Consider the following 26,901-nt stretch of genomic DNA (forward strand, 5'->3'; position numbering starts at 1 on the left):
ATTTGGGAGGGTGCAGCTGAGATCATGATATTAAGAGGTGATCAGAAAATTGAACAGGTGCTTGGCAGCCTGACTGAGAAATTCAACCTCTCCGTCAAACAACTTTTTGGTGCTCTGAACCTCAGTTTGCTTTTCTGTAAAATGGTATTAAAATATAAGCGGGAGTGCAGAGAAACAAAGTTAGGGTAGGTGGATATAATGCAGTTGAATGGGATTAAATAATAAAAGCTGACTTTTATTGGGCGCTTAGTGTATGCAGGTAGAGCTCAAAGCATTTTCCGTGGATTTTCTCGTTGAAGTCTCCTGCACATAATGAAGCATGCGCTTCTGCTGTGGAAACTTGAGACTACGCAAGGTTAGACATCATGCTCAAGGTCAAAGTGCTTTTCACCAGAATTTCAGTCCATGTCTGACCCTGTGGTTACGTGCTTCAATACAAACTGCTTCTCCTTAGCTCTGCTGTTTAGATGCTGGCTCGACTGATAGGACAAGGGTCTTTTTTGACGTGGTGAGTTGGAAATGGGAGCTCAGTGGGAATGGCTCATTCGCAGCAACTGCACGTCACTTGGCATCACCACGGCTCATCATCCACAGTGGAGGACTCCCACTTGCCTCTTCCAAGATGCCACCAGCATCTTCCCATTTGGCCAGCCTTTAAGATCCCAGCCTGCTCTCCACCTCCTGGGCTCCCAGCTGAACAGCCCACGCACTGTTTCCCTTCTTTGTATGAGGTTAGTCTGTGCTGCATTGTGCCTGCTTTTCCTGACCCCAAATGCCCTCCATCTTTCTTTCCAGCTCTTACATCCTGCCCTGTCCAGCACCCCATCATTTCCGAAATCTTTCGCTCATCTAAACTGAGAATGAATCTCAGTTCATTGCTCACATCCAAACTAATGCTATGGCAGGTATCAGCCTTTTATCAGTCCCTTTCCTGGATATTGTTTGTCTTCTGCTTAAGTTGAATCATTGTTCCTCACCCCACCCACACATGTTATTGCTCTATTCCCCCCAAAACTGTAAGCTTCTAAGGGCAGAGACCTTTTCCACTGTTTCTGTGTTTCTTTATAGTATCTGACAGATTGCTTTGCTCAACAGATAATGATTGGTGATTGGACAGTGGACATCCAAGCATTACTGGTTACATCCTTATCTGCTCCCCACCCCCCAAACCTTTTTAAAGAACACAGAATCCTGCACAGCCAGTTTGGCATCTGGCCTCATATCTGACTTCAATTTCTCTCAAACACCTTTGTCTTTTTGGCATCTGGCCTCATATCTGACTTCAATTTCTCTCAAACACCTTTTGTCTTTCCTGCTGTGGAAACAGACTTCGCAAGGTTAGACATTATGCTCAAGGTCAAAGCGCTTTTCACCAGAATTTCAGCCCACGTCTGACCCTGTGGTTATATGCGTCAATAAAACTGCTTTGCCTTAGCTCTGCTGTTTAGATGCTGGCTGGACAGATAGGACAAGGGTCTTTTTTGACTTGGTGAATTGGAAATGGGAGCTCAGTGGGAATGGGTCATTTGCAGGAACCGCAGGTCACTTGGCATTACCATGGCTCATCATCCAAAATCGTGGACTTCAATTAGCATTAATAGAATAACACTTTGCACCTTTATAGGATCTTTCCTTAGAGAACTCAAAAGCATTTTACAAGAAAATATTAATTATTCCCATTTTACAGGCAGGAAACCCGAGGCAAAATCAAACAGTGACTCAGTGGCAAAATTAGGACATGATTTTTCTCTCTTTGTTTTCAATTGTCTACATAATCACTAGATCATGCTATCCCTTCTAGGTTAGAGTTAAATTACTGTTGAAAGACATGACATACCAAGCTTTTCACCATCCTTACTTTAAATAATATTTGCTCTTTTCCTGCATTATAAAAGTAGCATACGCTCATGTAGAAATTATATAAAATACAGAAATATTAAAGAAGATAACACCCATAAATTCATTGTCCAGAGACACCTACTGTTCTTTTGGTATCCTATGTGTCTGTGGAACACGTTATTCTTTGTGACTGAGCTCACCATATATCCTGTTTTCCTCTTAAGTACTAAACATTTCCCCATGTCACTATGTATTTTACTAAACATAATTTTTAATGGCTACACACTTTCATCATTTATTTAATAATTTCTGTACTGTTGGACTTTCATGTTGTTCCATTTCGTTGTTTTTTTTGGTTTGTTTGTTTTGTTACCAGAAATACTTCTGGAATGAAAGTATTTGCACTTTATTCTTTTCTTTAACATATATGCTTTCCAGATTCTGTGTGTGTGTGTGTGTGGGGGGCATTTTAATAAGAAAAAATTATTGCTAGATTAGAGGCCCACTTTCCTGGCTTCTTTCTTCTATCTCACACACAAACAAAATTTTGACATCCTAGGAGATTCTGCTAGCTACTTAAACCTCTAAAGATATCCTAATACAGATTCTCAAAGCTGACACTAGATCAAATATTTACTGTGAATGAAGCTTGAGGGAATGAAAAAAGTTTTGTACTCCCCACGAGATAGATCAGCTTCCCTCTTTTCCATTGGAACAAGCTTTCAAAATCTTACAAACCACACTTACCCAGAAAAAAAATAATATACAGTCTGACGGTGCTTATGACAAAAGAAAATCTAATTACATTTCATGAAAACAAGTCTTCATTCAACTCCAACTGTACAACTGCAGAGATGTGTCATCAAGGATCTCGGGGAGAAACAGAACAATATTTTGCTTCATGTCATGAATACAATTAAAAAAAAACAAAACTGTGGTGTCCCTGCCCTATATGTCCTGGCACCAGGGACATAGTTGTGTGTTTAAAATATTGGATGGCAAACTGATATCATAAGAACAATATTAATAATGAAAAGTCAATATAAATAGAATGCATAGGGGTCATATCTCTCAGGAGGAAAGAAAAGGAACTAATATATGGTCTTAGCACAGAACTTGAACTTGCATTAAACAAGATAATAATAATATTTATATAGTCCTTTACATATTTTAAGCCTTTCATGCTACTGATGATGTACACTATTAATTCCTAGTGATTCAGCAACGTCATCAGTGAGAGTCATATAAGATGGCATTTATTTCAATAGCATACAGGAAATATGTAATATGACGCGTATGTGGGCCTCTCATGAGGAGGAAGAAGTAAAAAGGGGAAAATGAGATGTAATATTCTAATAAACTCTAAATTTCAAGCAAGTTTATATTAGAATATAAGTTTGGTAACAGAGACTGGGGCAGGGGGCTGTGTGGCCAGTGAGATGGGGTATGGGCGCTTGTGGGGTGATGAGAAGCCCTGGGTCCCTCTTAGGGGTTTGGAAGTCCCAAGGTAGTGAGCCCTTGAGTCCATTAAGCTAGATGTATTTTCCAGGCGTAAGATGGAGCTCTGTCTGAAAGATCCAACTGCAAGCTTTTTTGTTTAAGACACGCAGAGAACAGAACATAATCGTTAGAGGTGTGGAAAGACACCTAGAGCTAGTGGCATTGACATATGCTGTCCAGAATTGGAAAGCACACTTAAATGGTGGGCCAGAAATTAAGTCTTTGAAGATTCCAAAAAGGGTCTTGGAACTGAGCGATGCTGTCACCAGAGAGAGGCTGAGGGGGTTGGTGAATAGGAGAGTCTATTGTTTAGAAATCATTATAGTTTGTTCTTACAAGTTTGGCAGGTTCTTGGTACGATTATATAACTACACATACATTTGGCGTATAGAGATGAATTATGTATTCTGCATGTAATTACATGTAGCAAAATGTGTACTTTGATTTGGTGGGTATTTACATAGTACAGTGAATCGTGTACTCGGAAATAATTAGCATAAAGTATTATTTAAAAAACAAAACAAAAGTTGTTTGGTTTTCTTGAGCTTCAGAAAAAAAAAAAAGAATCTGGAAACTTCCTTTCATTTATTCCAATAGTCCATGCCAAATTGTTCTGGAAGGCCATCGCCAAAGACAAAAGGAAGACACTGTAATTTCCCTCTGTTGTTCATCATCTTTTGATTTAAGGAAAAGGCCTTTTCAAATTTAAAGTGTCTCAATACTTCTGTCTGGCCTTAGATATTCCTAAATTTAAAACATTTGCAAATTCAGTCAACTTGAATGAATACCTAGATATAAATTTTCAGCTTCTATATTTGTAAAACTGAGACTCTCGTATGACTCATTAGGAGTATGAATAATTTTTTTACTGTGCAACGAAAAGTAGCCATGTCTTTATGTTTATCTGTGAATAAATTATGAAGGAAACATTTAACATTATATATTGTCTCTGGTTATCTGACATATTTCTTGTTGGAAACAATTCAAAACCGGTTCTAATTTGGATGCAAAAATATTCAGAAAGTGAATTAAGGTTTTAGAACTGAATCTCTTTTGAGTTTTCTTTCTAAGCATATCACATAGGACAGAAGATTTCTGACTTTTTTCATTATTCTTGGCGTTGGCTTAAAAACTCTATTCTCCAACTTTTTCTGGAGATAAAGTTTCTAAGTGAAATTAATTTTATGAGTTCATTATAAATAAGATCTTAGAACATAGAGACTCTTTTGTGAGGGATAAAGAGGATGGCTTTTTTTATAATGCCCTAATTGTAAGACATTTTTCAGTTTGGAAGAAATTCTTGATGGTTAATTCCTTCAAGGAATTAGGTTAACTATATCAGAACGATTACTAAATTAGAATCTTTAGGAAACAGGGTAATATATTTTCCTTTCTTGGGGCTATCAAAGGAGGACCAATTTAGTAATAATCAACCCATATGGCATTTTAGAGAATTTGCCAATTTTCACCTTAATTGATTTAATCAACTATATGTAGCTGTTGGGAGACAGGAGGGTCCACCAACGCCAGGAGGGTAGGAAAGTGTGAACTTCTGAAAGTGCTTTACAGTGTTCTGTAAGTTACATTCATTAGTATTATCACTTCCCCATTATAGGCAAAATAAAATGGGTCAGAAAAGAAATTTAGGCATTCTGGACTCATATTTATTTGTCTGATCTGGTGCAAAACTGTAATTATTTAAAGGGTTCAGGAACAAACATCATTTTGGTCAGTCCTCCCATCTGATTACTTGGGGCTTGATTTTTGAAAGATTGGGATGGTGAATTAGTCATATACTTGGGAACTGTGAGTTTTCTTTCCCAGAACATCAGTGTCTCTGGGTTGTTTTTCTTGTGCTTCATTCTAAGTAATATTGTTTTCAAGTCAAGATGCTTCTCGTTTCGTGGGCCAGTTATCCTACTAACCTGCCTCTGTCTCACACTTCGCTCTGGGTTCTTATAGCCATTATTCCATTGTCTTTGTAGATGCTAATAGAGATCTAGGTCCTAAAACCTTTCCATTTTCTGAATATTTTATACAGTACACAGCTTGTGTAGATCCACTATATTTGGATGTCAGCAGGTCCTCCTGATCTTCTACCAAGGGGAGGCTGAAAGTCAATATAAAAAGAAAGAAAGAAAGGAAGAAAGAAAATAGCCTTTTGAAATAGATATAATTTGTTCTTATTCTATGTCTATACTCAAGAAAAAGAAAATGTACTTTAAAAAGTTTTTTTAGGTCTCTGCTGATTCTTTCAGTCAGCTAAGGGAATTTTTGATCAGTGATTTATCTGGAGTGTTTTCCTTTAAAATGGTAACATTTTGTGGTGCTGGTAAAGTTATTCTAAACCTTTTTCCCCCTGTAGAGAGCAATTAGCCTTGTATAACTCAAAACTTTGGTAGAAGAAATCTAAACTTTATTTAAATAGAGCTTAACATTTGGGCCATTCAATGTAGTGCTTTTTCGACTAAGTCCAGTTAGCATGTAAATAACGTAAGTATAACCAGAAATGTAACAAGAGTATTTAATACTCATCCAAATTTATTTCTGAAATATTGCCGTGGATTCAGAATCCTGAATTCCAACCAGATGTATTTCTGGAGTATTACACAGGTCATATATATTTCACTTTTTTTGGTTCAAACCCTGGGGATCGACACGATAATTAGATTGAGAACATCTGCACCAAATCCAAACCATTTCCCTGATCCTTCCTTGAGCCTTCCCCACGGGAGGGATTTTTTTTTTTTTTTTTTAAGCCCTTGCACATTTTATTTGTCTAGTTACCTTTCGGGCAATTCCGAGGTCTCACCTGCCTGCCACTGCACAAATAGGAGGGGAAGGCAGACGTACCCTCAAGTGTGGGAGAGGGAGTAATCTTTAGATGTGGCATATTTCTTCGGGACGGGAATCGCTAGAGGTGGCAATGCTGTTTCCCGCTAGGGGCCTGGCTTTGGGACAGGGCGTGGCCAAGCGCGGGGCGCGCGGGTGGGCACGTGCGCAGGGACCAGGGGACGCGAGTGTCGGGGCGCCGCTGCCCTCTACCGGGCGGCGCGGTCGGAGCTGCAGCGCGGTCGCCAGCCGACTGCGCGCGCGGGCTCGGGCGCTCCACACCGAGCCGGCCCTCGGCGTCCCGAGGTCGGGAGTGCCCTGCCTGGCGCGGCGTCACTGAATCTGGGGCCAAGGCTCCCGGCTCCCGCCCGCTCCCACCCACCTGCTTCCTGCCCTTGCTGCCGCTCAAAGCTGCCGCCGGGACGCCCAGGGAACCCCCCTGCAGACCTCGGGAGTCGCGCCTTGTCGAAACTGAGGCTCCTGGTCGCCAGTGGCAGACGTGGGGGCACGTGTGTTCTCCAAATCTCGGGGACTTTCACTTCCAGTCCCTTCATTCAAAAATGTTGAGTTCACTCCAACGATCAACGCTAAAACCCTCGAACTCAGTTGAAATGCAATTATATACCACTTACATGTTGTATTTTGTGTTCCTTACAGATTTTATTTACATATAATTTTCGAGATTGAGGAATGTGGGGATTTGTTTTAACTAATTTACACGTTAAAAGAAGGGCGGGAGAGTAAAAGTACAGTATTCCTACTGGAAACTCAAACTCACACGTGTGTTATAATCAATTAAAGATGACGACCATAAAACGCGTACTTCTTGCCAGGTTTCTTCGAAGAAAGAAATCAAAAGAGAATTGACTTTGGGGTTTATATTTTAGCATTCCTGTAAACTAGGGACCATGCTTTTTGTTATGAGCGTACCCACACTTTCCAAGTTTTTGCACCCAAACCGATGTGTCTGAACTACAGGAAGTTTCTAAGGCTGTTCCGCTTAAGCGGTGCGGGGGGATACAGAACTGGGCTCCAAGACTTTTCCTGTCGTGGCCTAAGCTGGCGCAGCTCCGGCGGACAGGGGCCATCGGGACCCTCGGCCACGGGGGGCGCGGTGCGGCGCGGGGACCGCGTGGCCACTGTGCGGGACATTAACGTGTGCAGCGACACGGGGATCGGGGCTGCTTTCCCCCGGCTCCAGTGCCCCCAACATGAAACGCCGTTCGTGGCTGGCTCGGTCTCTGAATCCGGCTGGGTCGCAGGGAGAGGGTGTGCGGCAGCCGACCGCCAGAGCGCCTCGCACCAGCGCCGCAGCCGTGGGCCGGGTCCACGCGGGGTCGGGGCTCGGGCAGGTGGTCGCGGCGGCTCCGCGCGCTCGGCGCCCTGCCGGAGGGCGAGTGAAAGCGGCTTGGGGCCGGTGCCCTCCCCAAACGGCCACCGGCTCCCAACAGAGGGCCCAGAAGGGGCTGAGCTGCGCCGCCGCCCGAGACCGCGACCCCCCGGCGCCCGAAAACCGCCCCAGGTGAGCCGGGCCCGGGGCCTCCTGCGGGGGCCCGGGGCGCCCCGCCCGTCGCCCTCCAGCGCCCCCTCGGGGCCGGGGAGGTGGCCGCCGCCCGCAGGGGCCGGGGGCTCGGGAGCGGCGGGGGTCGCGGGCCTGGTGGCGGGCGCGGGGGGGAGGGGGCAGGGGCCGCGCACGCGAGGCCAGGCGGCCGCCGCCGAGCCCTCGGGCTCCGACTCCGGCTCCGGCTCGGGCTCGCCATGGCTGCGGCGGCGCCGTGAGGAGGAGTCCGCGTCCTCCGTGGCGGCGGCGGCGGCCGGCTCCAGGCCGGGTTTTGGCGCCGCCCGCCTGCTGCCTCCTGGCGGCTCCTGAACTCCAGCCCCCTCTCTATCAGCCTCTCACTCCGTCTCAATATGTCTCAAGATGGCGGCCAATGTGGGATCGATGTTTCAATATTGGAAGCGCTTTGATTTACAGCAGCTGCAGGTCAGGCTTCTCCTCACTCGGCCTCTCGCCCGGGGGTGGGGGCTGCGGGCGGTCGCGGCCTCCCCCGGGGCCCCGGGCTGTCCGGCCGCCGGGGGGCCGCGGCGGAGGGGAGGAGGGGGGTGCCGGGGAAAGCGGGGCCGAGTCGGGGATAAGTCCCTCTCGCTCCCCGGCCCCCATTGATAACTCGCTTGATCAGAAATTGATCCTCTTTGTTCAATTCATCGATCAGCCCAAGATGGCGCCGGGAGCCGCCGCCGCCACCGCTGCCCCCGGTGTCGGCCCCCACCCCGGGCGCCCCCCCGGCCCTGCGCCGCCGCCGCCACCGCCGCCGCCGCCGCCGCGGGACCGGGGAGGGGGCGGCCCCGGCGGTCCGCGGGGTGCGCGCGCGAGCGGGGAGCGGGCGGCGGGCGGCGGCGGCGGGCGCTGCGCCGGGAGGGGGCTGCGGCCCGGCGGCGGCGCCCGGCCGCGCGCCCCGCGCCCCCGGCCCGCCGTATTCCCGGGGAAAGTTTGTGGGGAGTTGCTGTGGGGGTGAAGCGCCTGCCTCTCCAGGAGGAGCTGCCGCCGCCACTGCCGCCGGCGCGGCGGAGCTGGGGCTGGTGGCGCTGTGGTGCCGCCGGCTCGGGGGAGGGTCAGAGCGGCCACCGGCGGCGGCGGCGGCGGCGGCGGCGGCCGGGCTCCGGCCAGGCGGGCGGGTGGCCGGGCGGGCGTCCGCGCTACCCGGCCGGCCCGGGCCCCGGCCGCGGTCCCCGGCCGCGGCCCCCGGCTGTCAGCGGGCGGGGACCGCGCCGCCGCTCCCCCGCCAGGCGTGGGGCGCCCAGCGCGGACCCGGGGGTTTGTTTACGTCCAGGCGGGTGCTGGGGGGCCACCCGCAGACCCCGCAGCCGCCCCGCTCTTTTGTGTGCCTGCAGGAGTGGCGCGGAACCGGCTGCTCCGCGGCCGGGGACCCCGGTAGGGGCGCTTGGGGAAACTTGCTGGGGGTGGCGGGCGCCGCGCACGCGGAGCCCGGGTGTCGGGTGTCCCGGGGGCGCGGGTACGGGCGCCGGAGGAGGGCTGCAACTTTCCCCGAACGCAGGCCCGGCTCTGCGCCCGGGCGCGCGGTCTGTCCCGGCCGGGGGCTCTTGCTCCCCGGCGCCTGTCTGGCCGGCCCTCTCCCCGCGCCCAGGGGCTCCCGCGGACCCCAGTAAACACCCCCCACCCCCCGCTTCTCTCTGACCCTCTCCTCCGAGGCCCTGTCCTCCCAGCAGTGTCCGCGGGGGGCAATGGACCGCGCGGCGGGTCCGCTTCGAAATGCCTACTCCGATCGGGTTCTCGAAACCAAAGCCCCCGGGGCCTCGCTGGACTGTGGTGTACCGGGCCGTGGTCCACGCGCCGAGCCCCGGGCGCCGAGGGGGCATCGTGCTGGGGCTCCACATCCGGCGCCCGAGCCGCAGGCGTGCCCAGGGGTCGCGTTCCTGCCTGCCAACCCCCACCCAGGGGAGCGACGCGCCCTCGGGGTCCGACCGGGATCTGCCAGCTCCTCGCTCGTGGCGCCTGGACGGCCCCGGGACTCTGCCAGGTGGATGTTGTGCGTAGCCGGAGCCAAGTTGAAGGTGAGCGGCGTGTGGGCCAGAAACTCCGCGAGCGCTGGCGGTGGGGTTGGGGGGGCGGTGTCTGCGGCTTAGAGGGACCCTGGGCGGCCTGGCGCTCCGGGGCGGGGGGGGTGGGCCCTCGGCGTCCCTGGGGGACGGCTGTTGCTCCTAACTCTAAGGTGTGCTTGAAGGTAAACTTGGCCGAACTTTCCTAACCCGGAGGACTGGTGATAGTGACCTACAGTACTTTTAGGAGGAAAGCAAATGAACTCCAGATGCGGGCGTGTATGAAATGAAGTGGATTGGATTAAAATGTACATAAACGGAGTCTGACAACTTTAATTGTGTGTGCTTGTTTTCTGCTCTTGCCTACGTAAGAGCGGTAAAGCAGACTCATAGTCGTTATGAAATTTCTTCAGATTTCTCACTTAACTAGCAAGAAGACTATGTGAAATATGTATTTCCGATAAGATTAAAACTTAAAGGAGTTCGTGTTTATTGACTAAAATAGATTACTCCAAAGTGTCTATTGTGTAAATTAGATTCCTGAATGTAATGAACACAGCTGAATGGCATTTTTGATAAATTGGTCTACCCTGTTTTAGTAAAAATAGCTCCCTTTTACCATAATTTAATTCCCGAGCTTACTGTAAAACCCGTTGTGGAGTTTTAGGAGACAAACCTTAATTTTTTTTTTCTTGTCTTCCTAAATGTGACATTCTAGTTTAACACCAATGCGGTTTCTTCTTTAAGCATCCTGGCAAAACTGCCTGGGAGGTGGATTTGGTTTCTAGGGAGTTATTATATGAACTCTTCGACCCCGGCCCCCCAATCTTGGTGATTAGCTAGTTCTTCAGGGTAGCATGGTTAACTGTGTAACTTTACTGAAAAGTTTCCCTGTCAGTTCATGTGAGTGCACTTTCAGATGTTCATCTTGAATCTTAAAAATTCTTTGTCTGAGCATCGTTGTTTTTTTTTTTTTTACTGAGCAGCCATTGGCTTTTGGTGATAGATAAGGATTTGGCCTTCGATGATTTCCTATTGCCACTTCATCGCCTGTTTGAAAACCTTTAGTTGCCTGTGGAACGCCCAAGTTCCAGGAGAAGGCTAAACTAGTTCTTTCTCTGGGCCCTGAAGAGGCCTTTTGAATTGATATCTAGTTTAGCGTCACCTCTATTCCCACAGACAGTAAGTGAGCCAGTGGGACTGCAGTTTGAGAAGAGAGAATTCATTAGTTTCAGACTCTTCTCATCTTTCCAGAGCCCCTTACACTGAGATCGGGTTGCCTGCAGAGCCCAGCGAGGGTTGTGGTATTGCTACCTGAGGGTAAAGAGGCTGGGTCTCCGAGGGTCCAGGTGGGTTGAGGCAATTGTGCCCCTGGCAACAATGCGGGGAGCTGGGGCTGAGCTCTGGGCCCTCTGCTTGGTCTGACTTGAAGCTGCCTTGGGCTGTGCAGTGAGTGCCCAGGAAGAGAGTTTCTGAAGACTGAGCTCTATTTTGTTTCCTTTTTAGTCCCAAAGTCTTGTTGGTATGGGAATTTCAGTGATCTGGCCTTGTTAAGACTAGTTGGACAAGTTTTTATCCTATCCCAGACTTGTAAAAACCAGGATTTTTTTTTTTTAATAAGAAAACCACTATTGTATAAATTTGCCTTTTAAATACACATTTGGAAAGAGGACACTTTCTAAAATGAGCACATGTAACTCTGTATGTTAGGGTAGCTTTTTGCCAGTGCCTGGCTTCCCTTTAGGGCGTTCATTATTCCTACGTGGTGACTAGCCTTTCCCTTTAAGGAACCTCTTCAAAAGTAACCTTTAAATGTTTTCCTCTTTTTCAAAATAAGAAAACAATTTCATTTTTGCTGCAAGTCCATTTTCTGGTTGCTTTTAGTTTGTTTTCTCCTGTTAAGGAAGTGTGTATGTTACCAGCCCTCCAGAACTCTTCCCTCTAGGAAGTATATTATTTTGATTAAAATATGTATCTTATCTAGGACCCTTTATAAAATAATGAGTAAACAAATGGAGGGGTTCCACACAGCTGCTGTTTTTGTTTTCTTGGTTCTCTTAATATCATTGTCTTTGAGATTGAGTGTGGGTCATTATCAGTTGATTAAAGTTTTTTTTTTTCTTTTTTTTTTCTTCTATACAAAACTATGTGTAGGGTTTTTTTGGGGGGTTTTGTTTTGCCTTTTTTTTTTTTTTTTTTTTAAAGGTGTAAGTCTGTGAAGGGGTTGAGTCATGCAGCACCTCCTGGGCAGTTGGGTCCATAGAGGCCCTCTTCTCCTGCTTCCCCAATTTCACCCATCTCCTGCCAGTAGTTAGTGACATGAAACGGACAGATTGCTAGTCCCCTCAGGAATGACTCTCTCCTAATGCACTGAGCTAACCTTAAAATTAAAAATACTGTCTGGTGAGCTGATGGAGCCCAAGACCTTTAGTGGCTGTTGAAGAAGTTCTCTGCCCTGTTGTATGCAATTCAAACGAACCCACTAGGGTTCATGCGGGGCCAGGGGGTGGTGTGGTGTGGAGGGGGGGGTCCCTGTGCAGAAGCACCAGGTTGTGCTTTGAGACCCTCCACTCCGAGTCTACCTGGAGCAGTCAGCAGTCTAAACTGCTCCTGAGGCTGTGCTCACATTCTGTGTCTTAGGAGAGAAAACAGGGCTCCAAGTAGAAAATCCATGTGCCTTTCAGCTCATTTATAAAAGCACAAGAAACATCTGCAGTGAAAGGAAGGAAGGACAAATTTGTTAGAGGAAAAGTTGTACATTTTTAAAAAGAGAAATTCATCGTGTGAAGAGTCCTGCAGAGCTAGGCCAGATTCCTACCTGTGCTTCCGTTTTTTTCAGGTCACACGTTTGGCCTCATGTAAGTGTCACATAGTTAAAAGACAGGTATATCTGATGGACTGTAACATAAATGCTGACTAAAAGTTACTATAAACATTAAATATACAGGATCATATTTTTTAGAAATTATTTAAAAACCTATTTTAAATTAATGTATTATACATATATTATATATATATAGTAGCTTTCCCTATGAAAGTTCTGATTTTTACAAGTAATTGTCAAAGATAGAAATTCGTGTATTTCATCTAATTGTTTTGTCTGAAGCTCTGCATTATGGCTGCAGAGAGATAGTTTTGGTTGCAGCTGAAATTCCCCTGCCTCTGATTGTCTAAACCAGACCCTTAATCTTATTTTAACATACTTAAAATGTTCAGAAAACCCGGAAGAATTGTTTTGTATAAGTAGCAAGTGAATGTGGTTTAAACACTCAAGGAGTTCTGGTGTCTAATTGGAAACAGGTGGAATCCTTGGAATCCTGTGTTTGAATCTTATTATAGCAAAGCACAGAGACACTTCTTATTTATGGCCATTCATTTTGTTGAAGCTGTTTGAAATGGGGCTCTGTGACCTCTCCCTGTGCCCCACTGCTGTTTACCTGGATGTTCAGCTGTGCTGGGCGTTTTAGGATACCTGTGTGTGCTTGGACACCCAAGAGAACTGTGCATGTGTGGATCACGGAGTGAAAGGGGAACTTTAATGGCATAATTAGGTGAGCGATTGAATATCTGTATTATATAATATAGCAAAGAAATGTGTGATTTCTGATTTAATAAACATTTGTTGACATGAGCATTTGGGTACCTTTTCTTATACCCTGATAAACATTTCAAATTCAGAAAGAAATTACTTTCCCTAAGTACATTTAAGATGTAACCTTAAATAGCAACCAAACCAAACCAAACAAAAAACCAGGTTAGGAGGATATTTCAATAAAATGTTCATGGTGGGGCCCTCTGAATTATCTCAGTCATTTTTCCTATTCTACTTTTCAGAGCCATATAATAGCCTTGGTTTTGCTTTGTGTTTAAGAACCAAGTTTCGGTTGGTGTTTAGGTGCTGATTTGTGTTGAGCTGTCAGTTCTCACAGTCTTGGATTTGCTGAGCTGTAATCAGTCCTGCTTTTCGGCTCTCCTCTGAGAACGCTGGTAGAGGAAAACGGTCTTTGGCTGGGCAGGAGGTGTTCCTGCGGGGACTTACCTGGGATTGACGGGGTACCTGTGGCATAGCCTTCATTTGTACCATGGCTTGAAGCTGCTTTGAAGCACCTGGGCTAATAAGCACCTGGGATAATGCACCTGTGACTTAAAAAGTGTGTGTGCTACCCTGTTCACATAATGTGACATAGTTAAAAAACACAATGAAGGCGAACAGCTCTTCCTGAAAGACGTCTGATTTGTTGCAGACCCCATCAAGAACCTTTCCTTTGAAAAGTAAACAACTCTCTAATAAAAATAATTCTGATTCTTGCTGTAATTAAATTCTGATAGGATGATGTTAGTGTGCAAAATAAATGTTGTCAGTTTCTTCATTTGAATCTGAAGGCCTTTCCTTAATGCAGGAGGCCCCGGGCAGGCAGCAGAATTTTTGTGTTTATTAGAGCCCTGGGCCTGGGGCAGCCCGGGAAGTTCTTCAAATGTATGATTGGTAGGATCCCTATGCAGAGGTTTTCCTCCACCCCATCCTCAGGAACACCATGGGACAGGTGACCAGAAAGGAGCGGGGGTTGGGAGTGTTCAGTCCTTCCAAGAATTTAGCCAACACTGCAGAGCCGCTGGAAGAATAGGTAGGAGGTGCACATGAAACTGACTAGATTCTGCTTCCTTCTTTGAGGCACTTGTGAAGTTGGGAACACCAACTATGTGATCCACACCTTTTATAAAACACAAGAGGCCACAGCAGGGCCTACCCAGTCTTGCTTGTGGCCCACTCACTCAGCTGACAGTTGAAATCCTGGATGCTTTTGACTGTGATTTATGAAGTTAATGTCGGAAGAAATTACCAGAGCTCTCTCTGAAGCTTGTGCTTTCTTAGCATTACCCTGAGTATACCAGCATGGGGCCGTTTTCTTAGACATCTTTCTCTTTGACTGTGTTTATCTAATAAGTTAAAGCAGTTAACGTTTCTTTAAAAAGTTATGCATAGTTGTGCGGTGTCTTGAGTTTGGTTAAGGGAAAAACAAATTGACAAATTAGCTCTTTCTTAAGTGAACATTGCAAAATTGTGAGAAATAGAATGCCATTCTTACTGTCATTAAAATTTTATTTGGGTGTTGACAGCTTTTTGCTAAATGTAAGGCGTTCAGATCCTGTCCACCCAGCTGTAAAAAAAAAACCCCAACCAGCTCAAAAGCTTCTTTCCAATTTTCCAATTTCCCCCAAAAAGCAAGATGGTCTTAATCACTGGGTCTTTTCCCCTAATAAATTGTTAACATTTTATTTCTAACATAGTTTTATATTTTTAAGGCCAAAAAGAATATGAACTCATTTTAGGCATCTTGGTTCAATTGTTATTTTGGACCTGCAAGGGTCTTTGGTTTATTGCCACCTTCCCTTGGATTTTTAGAGGAGAAATTGCTGTTTAGATCAAAATAATTTGATTTAAAGCTAGTAATTGACACCAAAGGTAAATCCTTGTCTTGAAGAGCTGGAGGATGCAAATAGAAGCAAGGCCGGTGAGCTGCTGGCAAAGGAAGGGCCACTTTGGAGCCGCCCTCGGCCTGGGTGCTGCCAGCCGCGAGTGCCTGCTGTCAGCCTGCTTGCCACTTCTTGTCCCTCTCTGAGCTCCCGCCCTGCCAAGCTTGTCCCCTCCTTCGTTGTGACAACTGTTTTTTTTTTTTTTAAAGTATTTGTGGAGCTCCATTATTTTGAGAGTCTTGGAAGAAAGATACTATGTAAATGAAAATTAAAAATAAAATTCTTGCTGGAGGGAATTGTACATTCAATTTTTTGATTAGGTTTGGAAAAGATTTTTTTTTCCCCTTACCCTGAAAATAAGAACATTCTGTTGCTCCTGTCACCATTTTTGCTTCATTCTGAAAGGTGTGGCAGATAATGGTGAAATGCATCCTTTATTTTCTGTTTTTCACCATGATAGTTGCCCTAGAACTTAAACCCATGCAGTTCTGTGTACAGTGAATTCTTTGTTTCACATTGTTCTACTCTGCCGAGCCGCCCATAGGACACAAACCTTTTAAAGGGGAAAAGATTTTGGGTCATCACCATGCAGAAGTTACAGCTAAAATACGTAGACCTGCGAATAAAATTCCACCTTCCCTTCCCGTTCACACAGGAAGAGGTGTTGTAAGTTGTACGTTTTTGAAACAGAAAGCTGTGAGAACCAGAGCATTCATGTAAACCAGTGTAGAAACCTCAGTTTACTGGAATTGCTTCATTTCACTTGTACCTCAGCTCCTCGTTTACATAGCACAGTGTGCTGTCACACTGTGCAGCCAAGTAGGAGACAGGTCAGGTTTGGAGTCATGCTTCTGCTCCACAGGCATGTGTGGGACCCAGGAGCCAGACGGGAAGCCCAGGCTGCTGCCAAAGTGCCCTGTCCAGGTGACCTGGTCTGCCAGGGACCTCAGGGGCAAGCGCAGAGAACCAGTGAGGTGGCCAGGGCCTGGCAAGCACTTACCTTGGAGAGCAGCATGACGCAGGCAGGAAGTTGTCACCTGGAGCCGACCATCCCTGGGGGTTGGGGGAGGGGGAGGGACACATGCTCTTCCCCCCATGGTTCCTCAACCCTGGCACCCCAATTTGTCAGCATTGATATGGGATTGGAAGAGGAAGGATATTGCCGGTTATGGTTGAATGTCATCGTCAGGAGGAGTAAGAAGTGGTTTGTGGTGATTGTTTTACGTTGCTCTGTGCTGGTATGTAATTATGCTGTCATTTTAAGACACACTGATACTTTAATAAATCTTGTGTGTGTGTGTGCATGTGTGCGTGTGCGCGCGCAGTTAGTTTTGAAGGCCGCTTGTATGTGAGAGCCAAATCTTCCTAACTACAGGAGCTGACTGAGAGTGTAGCCTTTACTTGTTTGAAAATTGTCTGAAACAGGTCGCGATCCATTATGTCTGTGGCTGCCAGATGAATCTTCCCAAATCATTGATTTCATCATGTCATTCCTCTCCTTAAAGACCCACAGTGGCTCACGTTGGGACAGAAGGGGGACCACATTCCTTATGGCTGTCTCCACCCCGCCTAAACCTTTTCCCACCCGCTTAGGAGGATCCCAGCTCCCCGCTCCACTGGGGAAACTCCTCCCTCTGCACATCTGAGTCTCCAGCCTAGTTTATGCACTTCTTCATTTTCACCAACGCCAAGGGAGCCCCTGTGTGCCAGACACTGTGACAGGGTGAGAGAGCCGCGGCTCCCCGCTGGAAGAGCGGGCAGCCCGCTATGGGCAGAGGTGCGCCGGGTGGCTGGGAGGCGGCTGTCACGGAGCATGCGCATGGATCGGTGGAGGGCTGCAGAGGATGGGCGTCCAGATCCGGGCGGGGCGGGCAGGGAAAGCGCCCAGAGGCCGGTAAAGCTTGAGCCGAGTTCTATGCACCTGGGGAAGCATGGGAGAGGGTGTTCCAGCAGAACAGCTGGGGGGTGGCCGGTGGTCACTGAGCTCTAGCTGACTCCTTTGCTGTTTCTGATGGCCCCCACGTAGCACCCACTTAGCTTCCCAGGCACGGTCCTTACGTTGCTGTGCGCCTGCTGTCCACTCTGCCCTCTGCTGTAGCACCCGCCACAGTTCTTGGCACCCAGTGAGTCCTGCTGCACGAGAACTGCGGGCGTCTTTTAGGGAGCAGTCTTGTGTGTTTCTGATTTGGGACTCAGCTAGTTAGTTTAAGAAAGCAAATGGAATTCTTCTTAGGATTGTGAAAGGTAGGCAGGGTATATTAAAATGGCTGTGTTTTGAAAGCTACTGATAGATACACACTGATAGAACATGTATTTCTTTTTTTATTTCCGTTTATTAAACTCCTTCTTTGCAAAGTGACATATACGTTGGTTAAAATACACATACTTGTATTTGTGGCACATAACACAAAAAATTCACGTTTTTAAAAATAGAATCGGGCAGAACAATTCTTTGACAGAGATTTATTCTCTGACTCTCATCACAGCCTGAATGGGAGGAAACTTCCCCATATGAATGGGGAAAGTTGGTATTGCAACGGTCAGGACTCCACCAATGGAAGAGAAAGCGAGTAGCAAGAAACACGAAGGCTTGGGGGTCAGCGCTGGAGAAATGTCTCAGCCGTGCTCGGGCCCCCAGAAGCTGTCCCGTGGGCCTGGGCAAAGGCTCCCGAGCAGCTCGTTTCACAGCAGTGGCCTTCATAGCCTGCATGCTTTCTCTGCTTCTTCATTTACAAAGAAAGTACCTAGGGTATTTTTGTAGGGGTGACGTCAGTGTCTGGCTGCATCAGCATTTGCATGGATTTGGGGAAGTGAGGGCTGCCAGGACCTCACCGAGGGGGGGCGCTGAGAGGAGCCACCATCCCTGGGGTCCAGCCTGGGTGGCTGGTGAGGGGGGCAGGGCCTGGTGTCCAGAGGGACAGGGAGGAGGCAGTGGAAGAAGACACGCTCCTTTGTTGGGCTTTGTGGATTTGTGGGGGACTGGCGGGAATTCAGGGGCTGAGCCCTGGGAAAAAGGAGGGGTGAAGTGCAGTGGAGAGGTTTTGATGTTGAAGTCTCCAAGATGGGTTGAAGCCTGTGGAGGATTTGTTTGCGTTTTGGTTGGTGCTTGAGAGTTTGGCTTCATTTGCAGTGGGGAGGGCTGAAGAATTAACCTGGTCCCCCCCCCCCCCCCACCTTGGGTCTTAACTTCCCCATTTTTGGAGCTGGGATTGCAGTGATGCTTCAGGAAAAGGCAGAGAAGAGAAGGAAAGCATTGGATTCCTCATATTGTAGCTGGTTTTATGTCCACTAGTGACAAGACAGATGCTTAAAAAAATTTTTTTAATGATATATATATATATATATATATATATATATATGGTATCAGCTCTCATTTCCTGAGTATTGACCCTGGGCAGGATCTGGTTTAGGCTGTTGATTTCTTTCCTGTCGTCCACACCACAGTCCCGTGGAGGAGCTATGATCCGGAAGGTGAGAAGCCGCGAGAAGGTGGATGCCTGGGGCTGCCTCTGTCCCGTCCACACTTTCCCTGCCACCCCTGCTGTCCCTGAGAGGAGCGCTCCCTTGAAGCGGGGTCGTCGTGATGAGGCGACAGGGGGAGCAGAAGGGGTCCCCTGTCCACAGGCTGCCCGGATGAGCTTGGGGGTGGGTGAGTCACTTAATGTGAACAGCTGGGGATTGAATAGAGTCTCTGAGGTGCACGTGAAGGTACTTAGGTGACCGGTGGACAGACACCTTCTGGCCAAGGCCTCGCTGGATCCGAGACATTTTCTAGAGCCCTCCCCTGCCCTGAGACTTCAGAGTCAGCTCCCAGCAGTAGAGCTCCAAAGAGAAATATCTGAGAGAGAATCCTTCCCCGGGCAGTGAGTACTCCCATTAGCAAACTTTATCTTGATAGTAGGGGTACAGTGACAGCATTGGGCTGAACATAACCCTCCTGGTGTCACCTGCTGTCCTCAGCGCCCCATCTGTGCACAGAGCAAATTTGTGGGAAGGGTTTTGGGGAAATGGAAGGCAGGAGAGAGGCCTGATGGGGGGGCCTGGGCGGGAGGGCGGGAGGGAGAGAGGGAGGGAGCTGGCTCAGGGGAGGCCAGGCACTGTCCAGCGGGCAGTTCTGCCATGAGCACCGGGCTGTGGTGCCTGGGTCTCTAACCAGGACTGTTCTCTGACACACCTGGCCTGATGCTGGTGCTGGGGAGCAATTCTCTGTGAGATGCTAATATTCGCCTTTAACCTCGTGAAGGCCAAGATGAAACCGCCCCCCTCAGCCCCTGGGAATCTAGTTGCTTTAGCCACTGTAGTGATACTAGATTCAAATCCACTCATATCACCCGAAAAGCGTCAGCCACACAGGGTTTTGTTCCCAGTTGCACGTGAAGGCGGTGCTGGGGTGTGTTGAGTGAGAGGCCGGCTCTGTAAGGGGTCTTCAGGTGGACATCCATCCCTTGATAAGAAGCCTGATCAGCTGACACGCCTTATTTTCCTCAAGGAGTCATCATGGAAAAGCTGAGTGTTTAGGCTACTCTGAATTCAGGTGATTATTTTGCATGCCTAATTTTTTTTGGAGATGATGCGGCTTGTTTTGTAATCAAGTTGTACATTTAGTAAGAAAATATGCGCAAAGGTGCTCTGGTCTCAGAAATAATGCAGCATGTTTGAGTGAGGGGGTTTGCAGTTTTGTTTGTTTCTTGAAAGACTTTCTTTTTTGTAGACTGTCGGGGCCTCTCATTCATTCATTTATTGAGCAGGTCTCCGTGGTGCCCAGTGTCCGCACTGGATCCTGTTCAACCCCCTGGGGTACCAAGAGGAATGAGCCTGCGGCCCCGCTGGTCAGAACCGCAGGACACACAGGGCATCCGCAGGCGTCAGGTTAGGGGCTGGGGGTGTCTGATGTGTGCGGAGGGCAGGACAGGGGCCTGCAAAGATGGGCCTGGGACATCGTGCTCCACTGACCTCCCCTGTCAGCCAGGCGCTGTTCCAGCACAGCCTTCTAGTGACCAGAGCAGCAGGACGTCCCTGCCCTCAGGGAACTTACGTTCTAGCCCGGGAGACAGAAAGTAAACACAGGAGGAATAAGAATAAGTACATTACAGAGTGCAAGTACGTGCCCAGGGCCTGGGCTCAGACAGCCTCTGTGCAAAGCCCTGCTGAGTCAGTTCTGTGTTCTGAGGGCCCTGAGAGATGCTGCTTTTAAATGCGAGAGGGCCAATTCAGCACTCAGATTTGTGTTTAGGAGGATTCTTCCAGAAGCTGCTTAGGACAGGCTGATCAGAGTGTGAGGGGGAGGGGTGGTGAGGGATGGAGCCGGGAGGGTAGGACTTCCTAGTCCAGTAAGAGGTGGAGAGGGACTGGGCCAGGAGAAAAGATGCCAGGCTGAGTGCTGGTGGCCGAGGGTGGAGGAGGCACCCGGGTCCTGGCGTGTCCAGGGAGGCTGCTGGGGTCGTGGTGGCCGTGGCAGAGATGGGCCGAGTGAGTGGCATTTGGACAGGCCGTCTGGGGGAGAGGAGTCAGCCGAGGAGACTGGGGCTGGGGGACGGGCTGGGAGTAGAGCCTGGAGGAAGGAGTGGTCTTCAGGTTCCGGTAGATGCTGAGCGGCCAGCAGGCCTGTGTCACCTGGTGCCTGGTGCTGGCCCTTCCAGAGGTGGCCCGTGCACATGGCCGCTGGGCTGGGCCCCAGAGGTTGATGAGAAGCAGGTGAGGTGCCGTCCGCCCTACTTGAGCGTTGGGTGTGACCCAGACATGCATGGAGTCAGCCCGTCGTTTCTTTTATTCATCCCTATTTGCTTTTTGTCGGTAATCCTTTGTAATTCCCTAGTTTCATGGTGTAATTTTAATGGAATTAAACTTGAACACTTCAATTTGTAATTAATTACGTTCGGCTTCAATTACAATGACTAATTATAATGTGACACCTGGTGGCAAGTCAGGTACGTCCTGCTGGCGGGTTCCTGTCTGCCAGCTATTAGGATGGCCACTGTCTGTCACCAGGGGTGCGGCTGCCTTTGGGGCTGCCCGGTGCCTCTGTCCCACCCCACCAGGGGCAGCTCCAGGACCTGTGAGGTGTGCACCATGGGCGAGGTGCAGGGCTGGGGGTGGTGGGCGGGGAGGCCTGTTTTAGGACGCAAAGGCTCAAACTTGTTTTCAGGTCAGAGAGCTAGGAAAGCAAGTCTGGGGGAGGCCGGACGGGAGAGCAGGGCGCTACTGCCGGATTCCTCTACTTACTCTGGGATGTTGGATGGAGGTCGCACTTAAGTCAGTGTGAACACGGCCTGAAGAACGGGCAGGATGTTTTAGGGAGAAAGGAAAAGGTGCAAGAACCACCTTGGGGTGAAAGAAGGGGGTGGGGTGGAAGCCAGGTTTAAAAATGTCACTGTGGGAACTATTCCCAGGTGGCCAATGTGCAGGGCTCTGGGACCAGTAAACTGCCTCAGACCCCACGATGTAGCTTTGTGTTTGTGGGCTTCCTCTTTGCATGTGGTGGTGGTTTTATTTTGTGTTAGGAGGAGGGTGTCTTGCTGAGAAATCTGTACCCTGATCGACTGTTGCCCCTGAAGCTGGGCACTCCCATCTCCCGCTGATGGGGAATGGCAGCCCTTCCCAGAACTGGGCTGGGGGGTGCATGTTCACTCGAGGGCGCCATGGTGGGCCTCCCGCCCCTACCCGCACAGCCTCGGTCTCCAGACACTCCTGCCATCCCGCTGTCCTCCAGGGAAGCTCCTTGGAATGGACTTTCAGCAGTGGTGCCCACGGGTGGCATCCAGTGTCCGGTGACCTGTTAATTTGAGAGGCTCAGGGCATTTTTTCAAAAGCTGATTCTTACGTCTGAGACTACGGAGGTTTTCTTGATGCTCATCTGTGAGTTTTCCAGCACTTCCTGTTGGGATCGTGCTGGCCAAGGGGCTGTGTCAGAAGCGCAAGCTGAGGTGGAGTTTTGGGTTAGGCCGTGAGGGCACCTAAGTGTCTTACGGATTTCTGTTCTTTAAGGGAGAGTTAGTTTCACACTTCAGAGAGTGAGCGTGATGGCGCAGCACGTGCCTGGAAAACTTTTCCCTGTTGAACGTGCTGTTTGCTGTCCTGGTGCACAGGGCAGCTCCCTTGACATGATGCCCGATACCTCTGCTGTTACTTTTTAAGATAAAATTCATATAAAACTCGCCATTTTAACCTTTTTAAAGTATACAATTCATTATTTTTTGGTATATTCACAATGTGGTGCAACCATCGCCACAGTCTAATTCCAGAACGTTTCCAACACCCCATCGAGAACCCCATACCTGTCAGCAGTCACTCCCCACCTGCCCCACGTCCCCCAAGCTCTATGTAGCCTTTAATCTACTTCCTGTCTCTATGGGTTTGTCTATTCTGGATATTTCACGTATAAACAGAATCATACAGTATGTATGTGGCCTTTCGTGTCTGGCTTCTTTCACTCACTATGGTGTTCTGCCGGTTCATCCGTGTTGTAGCAGGTGTCACCACTTCGTTCCTTTTTATGGCTGAATAATATCCCATGCTGTGGATATACAACTTCTTGTTTATTCTTTCATAAATTGATGGGCATTTGGATTGTTTCCACTTTGGGGCTAGTATGAAGAAGGCTGCTGTGAACATCTCTGTGTAAGTGTTTATGTGACTGTAGGTTTTCAGTCTTCTTATACTTAAGAGTGGAATTGCTGGGTGGTAGGTGGTGACTCTGTGTTTAACTTTCTGAGTCTGTTACTTTGTGGCTTCTTCTGTGTAACTCCTGTTTTCTCTGGGGGTGCTCATTTTAAGGCCCAGACTGTTGTTCCATCCTAACTCTGTTCTGTTCTGTTCTGCTCTGGTCTTCCTCTTGACTCTTTCTCGGGTGCCTTACTGATGGGAATCCCCCCCCCCCCGCCACCTCCTTGGGACCACTGTTACGTGCAGATGGACTGTGGAGAGGCTGGGAGCAGTTTGAATGAGACCACACACTGTTGGCCGCCCCCTTCCCCCCAGCTCTCCCCTCCCCGCCTTCCCTTCTTACTCACCAGCAAGGGGCCTCTCCCCTGGCCAAGTGTGATGGGCATTTCACTTCATTTTGGCCAGAGAGATGGGGACTGTCAGGCAGATTTGCTTATGGTGCTGCTTCTTTGATAAAAGGCGACGAGCCAGGACAAACTGCCATTTTCTGCCTGTGAGCACGCCTGTGGGAGAAGAGGCTGCCCAGGCCTGCTGCCATCATCTTAGCACCAAAGGGGGAAACCCAGGATGACGGGCAACCACAGAGGACGTGGAGCAGGGAGATGGCAGGAACCTGGGCCCTTGGTCCTGCAGCCGCCCTCCCCCAGCTCTCTGTGATGCCAAACGAGCATTATAGCTGAAGTCCAGACCACAGGAAGCTTCTCCTGACTGCTTTGGCTGGGTGTGGACGTGCAAGTCATGTTTTCTGAGATGCACTGGTCCTGGCTGAAGGCAGACCTGAGGGTGTGAGAAGAAAGTGAGCGCTTGAAGCTCTCTTTTCTGATAGCAAGCAGAATCCCATTTGCCAAGCCAGATGTCCTTCAGTACTTTAGATCCAGCCGATAAAGCTCTGAGCATTTAGAATGGTTAATATAAGTTAAGTACAATTAGAAGCTGGTGTAAATTGTGAATGAAATTGACAGGTTCCATAAGTTACAGCAAAATACCAAATCTTCTTCAAGTAGAAGATGTATGTGTATCTCTGTGGTCTGTCAACCCAGACAGGTATATCATCTTACCTCCTTGGAATAGAAATGAGGGGCTGCTATCAACCCAGTTCACTATAATTCTGAAAGTTTAGGGACATCTTGCCAGTTGTTTTATGTCAAAGATTGAAATCCTTAAGTCAAGTTGTAAGAACTTTAACACTCTCATTTCTATACTATGGGCAGGAAAGATCAAATCCCTATTTTCTGCCTGCCTTCAGGGAGTGTGTGTGTGTGTGTGTGTCTTGTGTGTGCATGTGTACACACACGTGTCTCCCCCCACACGAGTTGCAGTAATCACTTCTCAGTTCACAGCACATCATGATTCATCGTACTAAATTTTTTCTCCTTTCTGCTCTATCCCCATTTCTAGTCCCCTCCTCTCCTCATTCTAACGTGTTTAATATGCCTCTATATGGATGTATTCTTGTAAAGTATGTGGCCTGTTTTGTATGTATAAGTAGTTATAATTCATAAGTGTGGCATCGTGCTATAAATCTTTCTCTCCTTCCTTTTCACTTCTCACTGTTTTTGAGATCTGTCCATGTTACCCCCCCATAAATTTCATCATTCATGAGAGCTACATCGGATTCCACCTTAAGAATCCACTTGTCTTAGTCAGCTCAGGCTGCTATAACAAAATACCATACACAGGAGTGGGGGTGGGTTAAATAGCAGACATTTATTGCTCACCGTTCTGGAGGCTGGGAAGCCCAAGATCAAGGTGCGTGCAGATTCAGTTCCTGGGGACAGCCCTCTCCCTAGCTTGCAGACAGCCATCTTGCTCTGTCCTCAACATGATGAAGGGTCTTGAGAGAGAGTGAGTCTTTTCATAAGGACACTAATCCCATCATGGGGACTCCACCCATATCACCTCATCTAAACCTCCCAAAGGCCCCACCTCCAGACACCATCACATCGAGGGCTAGGGCTTCAACATATGGATTTGGGGGACACACCATTCAGCCCCTAGCACCACTCTAGCTCACATGTCCATTTCCCTGGAGATGGCCCCCTTTGGTGTCCTCGGGCACCCTTACACGTGTCTCCTAACAGATGCCCAGGAGTAGGATTGCTGAGTCCCAGGGTGAAAAGTGTTCTTAATTTCACTGAGCACTGCCAGATTGCTCCCCAGAGCGCTGCACCATGCTTCTCTCCACAGTCTCATTAGCACTTCCTAGAGACTTTTGCCATCCTGATGGTTTTAAAGGGGCACTTCAGCGTTGTGATTTTTCTCTAATCACCGGTAAGTTTTCTACTTTTATAAACCTCATTTTATACTTGTTTAGGTTTTCAGATTTACTTTTTTGTAAATTGTCTAGTCATATATTTTATCCCTTTTTTCTTTTTTAAAATGGTTTACTGTCTTTTTGTTGATTTGCAAGAGTTTCTTGTATGTTTACATGCTAACCCTGTGTTGGTTTTCATGTTTGTAAGTAACTTCTCCCAGTCTTTCACTCGTTTTGTTGATTTGTCTGTAGTGTCCTTCAATAAACAGAAAAACCTAATTTTGATGAAGTCAAATCTATCAATTTTTCATTTCAGTCTTGTTTGAGAAAATCTTTCCCCACTCAAGATCGCAAAGATACTCACACTTGGACGGCCATAGAGATTCGTTTAGATTTTTAGGTTGGAGATGGTTTTTTTGTGTAGAATGTGAAATAGTCAGTTTAGCACCGCCTGCCAAGTGGTCCAGTCTCCTACCCAGTGATTTGGGAAGTTACCTCCACTGTATGCCAAGTCCCTATATACACGTTGGGTATGTTTCTGGTTGTTCTTTTGTTCCAAAACCCTATGTGTTTCTTCCTGCACTGGTGCCACACCATTTTAATTTCGGCTTTATACATGTTTTACTTTCTGATCAGGTGAATTTGATCTTTGCTTTTCTCTTTCAAAATATCTCGGCTCCTCAAGGTCTGTTATTCTTTTGTGCCCATTTCTATCAAGTTCCCCTTAAGTTCTGCTGGAGTTATATTGGATTTGGATCAAATATACAGATTAATCTGGGAGAGAATTAAGAACTTTCAAGTTGTCCTGTGACTGGGAATATTTCTCCACCTGCTTAGGTCTTTCTCCAGAAAGGTTTTGTGCCTTTGTCATTAGGTTAATTCCTAGTTCTGTACAGTTTCTGTAGTATTGCGAACAGTGACTTTTTTATTTAAAATTTTTTTTCTGATTGGTTATTGTGGTGTGGGGGAAAACAGCTGTTTTTGTTCACTGATTTTGAAACTGGCCAGCTTGCTGAATCTCTCATTGGTTTTACTAGTTCACTTGAATCTGTTGCATTTCTCTGGGGAGGATATCATATGCAAAAAAATGACACTTTTGTTTGTCCCATTCCTTCGACTCCTTATATACCAAAGTGACTTGTACTGTCAGCAGGAACCCCAAGGACTCTGTTGCAGAGTGGTGATGGGGCTTTGCCTCTTCTTTCCTAGTCTGGGAATGTGCGTAATGGAGAGTTTTGATAGCAGCTTTAACCGGGTTAAGGAACTACAGGACTCCATTGTCTCCACTTTTCTGAGAGCTTTCATCATAAATAGGTGTTGACCTTTCCCTTTAAATCTATTCATGTCTGGGTGATTTTTTATCCCTCAGTCCATGAATGTGGTAAATTAAGTGATTGATGCTCTGATGTTGAAGCATCCATTGAGTTCTTTGATCAACCCTTCTTTGTCTTGTATTTTAAAATATTGTTGGATTAGATGTATAGTTGTCACATCTGTGTTATTAAATAAAATTGGCCTACAATTTTCTTATTCTTATCTGGTTGGAATTGAGGTTATGCTGGTCTCATAAAATGGGTTAAAATGGTTTTGGAACCATTTGTATAAGATGAAGATTATCTGTAGCTGAAATTTGATAGGGCTCACCTGTAAAACTGTGGGGCCTGAGCCTGAGAGTGTGCTGGGAGGCATTTATCATTTCATTTTCTTTGTTATTAGTCTATCTGAGTTTTCTGTCCATAGACTGATTTTGGCATTTTATATAGATGTGTATCCATTTCATC

General features: G+C 47.7%; 1 protein-coding gene across 7 annotated transcripts in view; it reads left to right on the top strand.

Annotated features, from left to right (window-relative positions):
• The first annotated feature begins 7,913 nt into the window (after window positions 1–7,913).
• CUX1 (cut like homeobox 1) overlaps window positions 7,914–26,901 on the top strand; it is a 375,507-nt gene continuing 356,519 nt past the window's right edge. For 2 of the 7 annotated variants that reach the window (XM_060078730.1, XM_060078731.1), the window contains exon 1: window positions 7,931–8,155. In XM_060078730.1, the coding sequence (XP_059934713.1) occupies window positions 8,093–8,155 (63 nt within the window). In that variant the 5' untranslated portion in view covers window positions 7,931–8,092. Of the gene's footprint in view, window positions 8,156–8,930; window positions 9,745–26,901 lie in introns of those variants that run through there. The other 5 variants (XM_060078725.1, XM_060078726.1, XM_060078728.1 and 2 more) reach the window with 3 other exon arrangements.

The sequence above is a fragment of the Mesoplodon densirostris genome, chromosome 16 (genome assembly GCF_025265405.1).
Source record: "Mesoplodon densirostris isolate mMesDen1 chromosome 16, mMesDen1 primary haplotype, whole genome shotgun sequence".
Classification (NCBI taxonomy): Eukaryota; Metazoa; Chordata; class Mammalia; order Artiodactyla; family Ziphiidae; genus Mesoplodon; species Mesoplodon densirostris.